Here is a 10,410-nt window from a genome sequence, read left to right as displayed (position 1 = left end):
GTGTACTTTGAAATTGGACGTCCTTTAGAGCCCATATCTCAAGAAAGGGGTATCGGGTATCAAGATGTTGGGACACAAAATAAAAGAAAAGAAAAAGAGAGACAATGTTCGACATCGTATTGACCCATGCCAATTAATGACGTCTACGTATTCGATAGTTAAGAAAAAAAAGCAAAATATTTAGATTCGGGTAGACGCGGGCCGAATTAGACCCTGACCAGGCGCCGCCATCTGAACACCAGGTTCCTCGCATAGGGCACTGCTCGACCTGGCCGAGGACGGATTGACGGTGGAGGTCCCCGTCTCAAAGGACGATCGCAAGCTCCCGTCGCTTCTCCGCAGCGCAGCCCTGTCAGGTGGTCGGAGATCGTCCGTCTCCACGATTGTAAAGCTGAGGTAGCTGTCGTATGCGGGGCCGCGTTTCGACCTGATGCGACCGATGGTGATGAGATCTGCCGCTTGCGCGGGCCCGCGACTGGAGGTGAAGCGATCGTGATTTTGTTGCCTTGCCGGCACCTGGACACCGTTTTCTTGCAGGATCAGGGATGTTGCGCTGCTGGCCAGTTTGAAGAGCATGGGCAGCGAGGCGGCTATTATGGAGACGCCTGATTCAACGGTTGACCAGAGGACGATGTATCCCATGGAATCTTGAGTTTTTTTTTTTTTTTTTTTTTTTTTCCTTTTGTTAGCTCGGCATGTCCCTGCGATTGCCTTGGTAGGACGCGTGACTCACGCAAATAGTTTTCCACAGTGTAGTAGGTGGATATATACGGAAGCCTGACAATTGTCGCGACAGATGCCCTAGCCAGAAGGGTGACTGTGTTAGCATACGACGATATCCCAACAGCCAGACGCGAGAATGTGACCCTTACAAGACTCCTAGAGAAAGGGCTGCGCCGACGGAAACCTTCATGTACCTCTTCATACGCACGTGCCTGAGTATGAAGATGGAGAACAAGGCGATTACCAGGTCAGAGATGATGTTGACAGCCGAAACGAGGTAGAAGACCGCCGCAACAATTCGACCAGCCCCCCTCCGGCGGGACTCGGCCGCCTCTGACATGTCTGGACTCCACAGAGAGTCAAGCGGTGAGCACTGAGCGAGCAGGCCGATGATAAAGGCGACGCCTGTAGTTGAGCTGAGTGCCATGGTGACAAAGATGATATACCTCCGTCGTTGATGGGAGGTGATGCGCAGGACTGCTGCACAGACGCTAAGCTTGACGAGTATCCAGGCGACGATGTAGATGAAGTGCCAGACAAATACAATCTTGCGACCACGCAGGTATACAGCTCGACTCGGCATGCGATCATCATAGACACCCAGACCCGAATGTACTCCGTTCGACGCCAAGCCCTGGTGGATGAGGCCGACAAGCAGCGCTGCCGAAATGAGCCAGTCCTCGATGCCGATACATTTTGCTTTTATTCTCGTCCATAGCCTGAGGCCGACAACTATGATGGCCGTCAATGATACTGAGATGGAGACGTAGATGATGGCCTTGGCGAGGCCTGCTTCCTCTACTGGTTCCCAAGCAGGGAGTAGCGGTATTGGGGCCATGATGCGGCTGGTGCGTCTCGACTAGGACCACCTGCCGCTGCCCAAAGAATGGGCACGGTGTGGGATGTTGGTTCAATGGGCTTTGATCATACGGATTCCCCAGAACTCGTCTAGCTGCTTGCCGGTGTGAAAAAACGACGAGTTGTAAAGAGGGTTTTGGAGGAAGGACAGTTCTGTGGGAGGTGGCACGGCTAGGTATAGATAAGATGTAATGTTGGCTGGAAACAAGCCAGAAAAGAGTTTTGTGACAGGCCACACTTAAGAGTAAAAAGAATGTTGAGCGACTGACGTGTGGATATGCGGAGCGAAAAAGAAATCATGGGAGATCATCCGGATCAAAGGCAAGCGGAAGGGCGGGATTCTAGCCATCTTATCGAAAGATGGATGTCGATCTCCCATAGCAGGGGGGCAAAACCAAAGACACGTACTCTTGGCTGGGTGGCATTCTTCTCTGCGTTTGCCAATGCTGCAAACACGGACTGACGTCTTGTCAATCGTTGAAGTCATGCCAGACCGAAGGGAGTTGCAAGAACTCGGGTTTAAGGGGAGCGAAGCACCGCGCAGGGAGAGGAGGGAAAAAAAAACAAAAACAAAGAAAACAGGGTGCGTGTTTGCTCCGTCAAATCACCAGTGTGGAGTTAGCTACCGTCAAGTTGGCGGTTTGCTAAGCCGACCCGGCAATGTGGTATCACACAGGTCGGCGGCGACTTGGCTGGATGTGCACTCGCACCCACCCAATCAGCGCAAGGCTCTGCAGGCTGAGAAACCCGGTTACGAAGATGTCGATGGTATGGCAATTCGGACGGCAATCAAGCGCTGGGTGGTCTCGAATACAAAAGCAAAAAGATTTTTTTTTTAAAAAAAAAAAAAATGAAAATTGATGGGGCAACCCCAATTGGGAAACTTGCTCGTCGGAATTTGGATTGCGTTGAATCAAACTTGAACAAAACCGCCCTCATGCGGCGGCATCAGAGGTTGTTTGTTTGCGATCATGCAGTCTTGTTTTGTTTGTACATGTTCCGGTCTAGCCAACGGGTATAGATTGTTTGCAACCGGCCGGCATCTCTGTCCGCCCCTAACAGCTAGCGGGAAATGTTGAATGCAGAGTTTTTTTTTTTTTTTTTACTTGCCATAGGAAAGACCAAGCAGGTCGGTCCCAGTTATCGCATGTTGCGCTGGGCTGTCTTGGATTCTCCATAGGGTTTAATCGATGGTACCGGGATCAAGTACGAGGTACGACAAGCGTTGCTCCCATCACCAACAGAAGCTGGCATTTTGCAACATCCCTATCACAATTAAGAGGGTCCGCAAGCGGCGGGGATGGTTGCCGGTGTAAGCGAGCGTCGGGACCTCGGAGCGAAGCGCACACGCATTTGCTAGTGTGTTCAGAATGTAACCATTGCTAGAGGTCAATGTTGGTGAAGCTAGCTGAATGATGCTCGACTGCGATGGATGCGATAGTCGTTTATGTTATTAGAAGGAACTCGACTAGAAGTTGCATACTCACGGTATCGTGATAATTCAGCCAAGTTGCCATAAAAAATCCTTCCGTTGTTGTTAACAAAGCATGGGTTCGGTTGTGGTTTGGAGAAAGATGAGTTGAAGACTTGGACGCCTAGGATGCCTGAAATTGACTTGTGTTGGTACCAAGAAAAAAAGACGCAGCGTTGCAGCGCCCAGCGGAGTTCCCTGGTAACTCCACTAGCAATTTCACTCACGTGATATGAAAACCTGGGGGAAAATTGCGCTGGGGGCAGTGACGGTCGGTGAAGATTTAAACGCACATCTTTTGCTTGACCAACCGCTGCGCACTCGGATCACTCAACTTTTTATTAGCGAACAATCTGATTTTTAAAGCATTTAACAATGAAGAGAATTCATTCAATACGATAGGAGAATATCACTGTGGGGATATAATGCATGTTTTTTTTTTTTTTTTTTTTTTCCCGCATATTGGTGTAATCAGTACAATCAGTGCCACACTTGATCTTGCTTGTGGCTGACACTGTCAGTCAGTCAACAATTATCACAAGCTAACAATGTACTATGAACAAGCGCCTTGGGATCGTGTAGCGCACTAGCTTAAAGAATAATTATCACCTGCTACTTACCTGGGTTCAATCCTTGGAGATGGAATGATTGGACTTGCCAGCACTAATTCCGAACATCAACCAACCTGGGTTGCGCAGGCTGCGCACCCTGCCCGAATCATTCAGGCAAACGCATGATTTTATTTTCTGTTCTCGCGTTTGTTGGGAGCAGACGCGTTGGTGTCGCTGTCAACCTGCGGTGCGTCGTTGCTTGTGCGATTTGGCTGGCTTAGTGTACAGTCAGCGTCGTGACGTCACATACGTCATCGATCATCCATTATGTCTAAGGGTAGCCCTCGACGAGCAACAGAGAGACTTCTACATATGGGCTTCGAGGCCGAAGTAATTTTCCCATTCGATACCGCAGCTCAATCCAAACAGTTTCGTGATCAAGCAAACATTCCAAAATATCAGCGAACCCAATAATCCGTTATCCTCCCTCCTTCCGAAAGACGCAGAACAAAACCCAGCAGCCATGTCCAGCACCAACAACAACCAGACCACTGAGTCGCAAAACCAGGAGCCCGGCCTCGTTGCAGGACACGCCGAGTACATCAAGGGTGTAGCAGAGGTATGCAATTCTCGTCCCTCCAACTCGGAAATAAATGGTCATGCTCCTATCCCACTGTGTTGTGTTCCATGATGCGCTAACAGTATTTGGTCCTACCCACAGAGCGCCATCGGTAGCGTAACGGGCTCACAGGCATGGACGGCATCTGGGGAACAAGACAAGGCACACGCCGTACACACGATGAAGGTGGCCAGTGAGAAGAGGGATGCTAGTGCCCAGGGCTACGGCAAGGTCGAGGAGCTGGCGGGCAAGGCTGTTGGGTGTGAGGGGATGCAACAGGAGGGAACAGCAAGTGCGAAGAAGGAGTAGATGGGTGATGTCTTGATCCAGGCAAGAATATCTATATGAAGAAACAAACTACTTTTAAAACCTGCTATTATTCACATCCACAATACAGTCGAGCTGGCTGGTTTTGGTTTTATTTGAACCGGAGCGAGACTGGACGCAGACATACCCGTCTTCATTCCGAATAAGGCAATTTGGCATTGTAATAGTAACACGTTGGTAAACCGTGATTTTTGGGACCCGCACCATCCCACCAAGGCCGGGAACACCAGTCCGATGCGACAAGTTCAATACATCAAATGGCGAAAGACACAAATCTGCATTGCAATCCTGTTGATTGGGCTTGTATTTTTTGTTTGCATCCACATTGTGAATTAGATGCGGTACACCTCAGGCAATCTTGGCATTCACCTTTGCAGACTAGCGACGGAGAGCGAGAGGTCAGTAGGCCTCCTTGACCTTGGCAAATTTACAGATCATGTCGTCATCCCGTCCAGGTCAAGTTGCCTCAATTCGATTTGCCCAAGCGCGCCACACCCTCATAGCGCCACACATCCATCCATCGGTACCAATGCCTCGAACCACGGATGTAGCTGCAGTTTTGGCAGGAGGATTTGATGGCGTTGCGTGAACAGAGGCGGCGACCAGCAATGATGGGACGAAGTAGAAATGCGACTGACTGGGTTTGTATGTGTATATGACCCACGTTGCACGCGCCCCCGACAAAAATAGCCCATACCTCGGCTTCCTGCTTCCCATCGCGAACCTGCTAATTCTCCATTTTCCCATTGAACAAAATTTCTAGATGTCATGAGCAACAGGACCACGCGCTCGAAGGAGACATATTACTCCAGACCTAGAATTTGAAAACAAGAGAGCAAAGAAAAAGAAAAAAGAAAAGGAAAAAAAAAATAGTATATTTATGCACAGTATTACATAAATCAGCACAACAAAATCCTAAGAGGCGCCATCGCGCACCGACTCAAAATGCCCAGGACTTTACTCCTCTGTTTCATCCACGGCTTCAAGGTGAGTGAGTGAGTGAGTTGGAACCACTGAAGCCCAGGCCCAAAATGCCCCGCCATTCGAACACAGCGAACCCCCTGACTAACCCTACCAATCATCTCGGGGCCGTCAAAGGGGAACGACAATACGTTTCAAAAATTCCCAGAAGACCTGAAAGCTGCCGTGTCCAAGGCCCTCCCCGAGGGCGATAATGTTCAGGCCGTCGTGTACCCAAAGTACGAGACGAAGGGCGAACTGGCACGGTGCGCCGAGGCATTTCTAGAATGGCTCAAGGAGCGCGTCGTCGAACTGCGCAAGGAGCGCAGCGAGAAACCCTGGCCGCCGGGTGATCGCGACGTTGGCGTCGTATTGGTATCTCATTCCATGGGGTTCGTTTATTTTATTTTTTTTATTATTTTTGTTTTGCCTTTTCTGTGGTTCTTTCATGTTTCCACTAACCCAAAGTACAATCATCGCAAGGCAGAGGCTTTGTAGCCTCTGACGCCCTCTTCCTAGCCCTGGATGAACGACGCAACGCCGAGACGACAACAGCCGAAGGCGAGGCCGCCGACACCAAACCTCCACTCTTTCCTCTGGTCCAGGGCGTGCTCGCCTTCGACACGCCATACAACGGCCTCGCCCGCTCAATGTTTGTATACGGCGCGTTTAGCAACTACAACAAGGTCTCGTCCGTCTTCAACGTCATGACGGCCCTGGCCGCCGCGCCCGCCGGCCTCTCGAAGCTGGCCATGCAGCGCGCCACCAAGGCCGCCAGCTCCATCTCCCGCACCGGCACCGCCCGCGCCGTCCGCCGCTCCACCGTCGGCTGGAAGGCGTGGCAGCTGATGGCCGTGCGGACGGGGACGGTCGGCGCCATCGCCGCCGGTGGCGTCGCGGCCTACGTGCACAGGAAGGAGATCGCCGCCGGGCTGAGGAGCGTGCGGGACCTGGACCGGAGCACCATCGCCGAGTCGTACCAGCGCGGCCTCACCACCCTCGGCCAGGGGCTCGCCTACATCAACCGCGGCAACGTCGGCCGCTCGTACCAGTGGCTGGCCGAGCACTTTACCTTTGTCGGCGCCCTGCTCAAACCCCGCGAGCTGGAGCGGCGGCTGGCTCGCCTCGCCGCGCTCAAGGGGGTCGGCGTCCGCGACGTCTACGCCAGCCTCGGGGAGAACGGGTACTGGAGCGGCGGGTACTTTGTGCCGGAGCGGACGTTTTGCGCCGTCCCGGGTCAGGAGGCGGCCGAGGCTCGTCTGTTTGGCCGGCGCGTCGTCGAGGGCGCCGTGGACGAGGTGGACGCCCACATGACCATGTTCCAGCCGGAGAAGAACAAGGGCTACGACGAAATGACGGAGGAGGCGGCTCAGACCGTGCTGGGCTGGTTCGCCAGCGACGAGGAGCTCTTTGACGACCCCAAGTTTGCCCAGGTCGGGCCTGACGAGGAGGACGAGAGCAGGGAGGAGGACAAGATCACCGCCACGGACGAGGGCATCGCCGTCGGGGACGACATCGAAGCCGTCGCTGCCGCCACGGAAAAGCCCGCCAGCGAGTCCTCGGAGGCTGCCCGTGGCGAAAAGCGCAAGGCGGAAGGCGACCCCGATAGCGGCTCGGACGACGGGGGGCTCCCGGACGAGTCCCCCATCGACATCGCAGCCGCTGCGTCGCTCGTACCTCTGCCCGATGATCGAAGCAGCACCGAGGATGGCCAGGCCGAGATGCCCAACGAAAAGGACCGCCAGACGTACCTCCGGCACCTGTTCGGGGTGGCCGAGCAGGCCGGGACGGGGCTCAAGTCGTACTACAACACGGCCTGGTCCGCCAAGCTGCCCACCATGCCGGCGATGCCCTCGATGGAGAACATGCCGAATCTGCCTTCCATGCCGTCCATGCCCAGGCCCGGCTTTGGGCTCTTCTCGAGGAAGCAGTCGGATACCAAGAAGGACGGTGCTGATGATGCCAACAAGGAAAAGGATAGCTGTGATGATGGTACTGCGGTCAAAGATGCCGAGGGAAAAGCAGCGGATGTTGTTGAGGAACAGAAAAAAGGCCGAGACGACAACTGATGCCAAGGAGACTTGTTTATTAGCGTCGATTCCCGAATTAAACTTTGCACCTGCTTTTGCGAGGACTGAAAACCGATACTGTTGTGGCGACAGCTTGGGTGTAGCGACATATGACTTATGATGGATAACTGTATATTTATTAAATAGCAGCAATAAAAGTATCGACTCTACAATACAGGGCAAAGCTTACAAGGAAATTAAGAAAATAGCTTTCGGCCATACCTTGAGTCCGAATAATAGGCCAGGGAAGAAAACAGACTGCAAAGACGAAAAGTAGGACAATTAGTGAGTCAAAAACGACAAAGAGAAAAAGAAAAGAAAAAAAAGCTATCGTAAAAACCAATCACTGAGTCTCCTCATCCTGATCGTCAATCTCCATAGCATCAGGACCACTCGCAACCATCACAGCACCCAGAATCCGATCGACGGTCGATAGCTGTGTCCAACTCGGCACCTCTCCAGCCTGTGGATTAGGGGCAGCAGCAGAAGCAGCGCCATCGCCACCTGGGGCAGTCGACTGGGGCTGAGACTGTGATCCTTCTTGGACCATCCGCCGCGTCGCGTACTCCGCCAGCTGATTCGTCACACTGACGGCCGCGGCACCGGCACCGGCACCGGCGCCACTGGGAGTCCACGCAGCTGCCCACGTCGCCGTCAGCAGCTGCACGGGCTGCATGGAAGCCGCGGCGGAGCGGAGATCCGCGGGGCCCGCAGCAGCCGTGGCCGGCTGGGTCGCGCTTACTGCCTGGGTTACGGCCGCATGGACGGCCAGCGCCTGCCGCCTGTTGCCGGGCCCCCCATCCTGCGAGGGCGGGCCGAGCGACGCCATAGTCATGAGGGCCGACGCGGCGGCGGCGCCGTCGAACTCGAGCATCTCGGCAACCCGCCCGCGATAGGACCGCATGTCGTTGGGCAGCTGCGCCACGGCGATCTGGGCGCCCCAGTTCCGCTCCGCCGGCGTCAGGTCATCGTTCAGCGTGGTCTGGTCTGCGAACGGGTGCGGGAACAGCGGGAAGCGCTGCTGCTGCCGAGCGGGCATTGCGCTGTCGTCGAAAGGGTTTGCCGGTGGTGCGGGGGCGGCGAATGCGGATGGCTGGCCTGGCGTCTGTGATGGGAAGCCCATCATTGCCGCGTTGGCGGATGCATACTGGGTAAATGGCGTGGAGGCCTGAGCCGACCCCGTGATGGTGGGTGCATTGGGGAGGGCAGTGGACTTCTGGAAGGTGTGTGTGGTTCTGCTAGATTTCCCAGCTGGGTTTCGGTTGAAAAGCCTGTTGACAGTGGTCTCTGCATGGAACTTACGCAGCTTTGTTGTCGTGGTCTTCTGCTGTTTGGTCACCCGCGAGCTGCCTCCGGTCTTTGGACCCAATTTGAACATATTCGCAGCGCCACGCTGACCCCGCCCAGGGCCCGACCCGGGGCCTCCTGGAGGTCTGGACTGCCGGTCGCTAACAGCAGCTTGCGCGCTCACGCCACCCACGCCCCTCGCCCCGAGAAGGTTACTCAGTTCGTCGAGCTTATCGTCGAGCGTGGCCTGATCCCTGGACAGGATCTCGTTTCCATCTTGGGCCCGAAATATGGTCTCGAAGACGCTCACGATTTCCTTGACTTGTTCGGATTTTACAAACTCCAAATCTGCCATGGCGATTGGCCTGAGACGCTCGGCACGCGCCGCTGGGTCCAAAGTGCTCGACGGCAAGTAAGCCAAGGTGGCGCCGGCGCCGTCGACGTTCCTGTGTTCGTTGGCTGGTTTCAGATAACCCATCGTCTCCTCTGTCATCTGTGCAATGCTCATCAAGTGTCCATAGGACGCTTCGAGCTCTGCAACGTATTTCCTTGCCGTTTCGTGGTCAAGTCGCGACTGTATGAAGTTCACCGTTGCCACTAAACACAGCTTGACTTTGTTGTATGGCACGATGACGATCTTTCTCATGTGTCCGCGCAGCAGCTTTCCTCTGCCCTCACTAATGGTGCATCGGTCGGATATGTCAAGCTGCAAGTACGAACGGACGAGAAACTGTGACTGTTGCAGCCTCAAGGCCATGACACGCTCCAGAGCCTTCAGCCACGATATGAACGCGAAGAAGGTCTGTTCCGTCGATCGTGTGAGTTGCTCCATGTAATGCCCAAAGCATGCTTCGAAGCTGACGGCTGGTGCTACTGTCGGCTGCTGTGCTACGGACATGAAGTTCCTGACGGTTTGACGCCTTTGATCCTCATCCTCCGTCAGCTTAGCAAAGGCAACCAGGAATCGGTTGCCCGTCACCCGTACACCGTCCAGGCAGTCTTGAACCCTCGCAACATCAAAAGGCCATCTATGGCTCTCAAGGTACCAGTTTCGTCGCGTCACCTTGGGTAAGACGTACTGTCTGCACACCTCGTTGAGGTAGTTTGCGATGGTATCGAATCCCTTTTGGTTCAGCTCGCGGAGGGCCCTGGTCATCCAGTGGGCTCTCTTCTTTCCAAATATGGGCGCCAGGGCAGTTACCATGTGCATCGCCATACGAGGAACCGCACCTTTGGTGATCCTGCCTTCTGGGTACAGCTTCAGCATCTCGAGGCCAAATCTTTTGTAGTCCATGTCCCAGAACCTTTGGGTAAAGAGCCGGGCCGTCACGTCGTAGGGAAGCGGTGTGGCAAACTCGAGCACAGGGGGTGTCCAATCTGGGAGCACGTCTATGGGAAGGTTGTTTACTTCAACTGGGCGAGGTCTAGGGAACGGTGACAAGTTGAGTGCGGTGGTGAGAATGCCGAAGTGGTCGGGGGTATTGCCTGCCGAGGAGTGAAAGATGGGGTAAACAGTGCCTCCAAATATCTGTTTATTTTTTTTTT

The 10,410-nt window shown here is 54.2% G+C and overlaps 4 protein-coding genes across 4 annotated transcripts in view; 2 read left to right on the top strand and 2 right to left on the bottom strand.

Moving 5' to 3' along the window:
- Positions 1 to 180: 180 nt before the first annotated feature.
- PpBr36_04208 (uncharacterized protein) lies at positions 181 to 1,561 on the bottom strand (the record flags this gene model as incomplete). Its single annotated transcript, XM_029891372.1, has 3 exons — positions 181 to 647; positions 734 to 801; positions 873 to 1,561. The coding sequence occupies 3 exons, from the start codon at positions 1,559 to 1,561 to the stop codon at positions 181 to 183; spliced, it is 1,224 nt and encodes a 407-aa protein (XP_029749389.1).
- Positions 1,562 to 4,126: 2,565 nt separating this feature from the next.
- Positions 4,127 to 4,531, top strand: PpBr36_04207 (uncharacterized protein; the record flags this gene model as incomplete). The annotated part of the gene is made up of 2 exons (XM_029891371.1): positions 4,127 to 4,222; positions 4,325 to 4,531. The coding sequence occupies 2 exons, from the start codon at positions 4,127 to 4,129 to the stop codon at positions 4,529 to 4,531; spliced, it is 303 nt and encodes a 100-aa protein (XP_029749388.1).
- Positions 4,532 to 5,494: 963 nt separating this feature from the next.
- On the top strand, positions 5,495 to 7,578 carry PpBr36_04206 (uncharacterized protein; the record flags this gene model as incomplete). The annotated part of the gene is made up of 3 exons (XM_029891370.1): positions 5,495 to 5,536; positions 5,648 to 5,901; positions 5,997 to 7,578. The coding sequence occupies 3 exons, from the start codon at positions 5,495 to 5,497 to the stop codon at positions 7,576 to 7,578; spliced, it is 1,878 nt and encodes a 625-aa protein (XP_029749387.1).
- A 343-nt stretch (positions 7,579 to 7,921) lies between these two features.
- Positions 7,922 to 10,410, bottom strand: part of PpBr36_04205 (uncharacterized protein) — a gene marked incomplete at both ends in the record, with an annotated part of 4,835 nt that continues 2,346 nt past the window's right edge. The window contains one exon of the mRNA XM_029891369.1: positions 7,922 to 10,393. Coding sequence (XP_029749386.1) covers positions 7,922 to 10,393 — 2,472 coding nt within the window. The remainder of the gene's footprint in view (positions 10,394 to 10,410) is intronic.

The sequence above is a fragment of the Pyricularia pennisetigena genome, chromosome 6 (assembly GCF_004337985.1).
Source record: "Pyricularia pennisetigena strain Br36 chromosome 6, whole genome shotgun sequence".
NCBI classification, from domain to species: Eukaryota; Fungi; Ascomycota; class Sordariomycetes; order Magnaporthales; family Pyriculariaceae; genus Pyricularia; species Pyricularia pennisetigena.
This window is presented reverse-complemented; position numbering and strand designations above follow the sequence as displayed.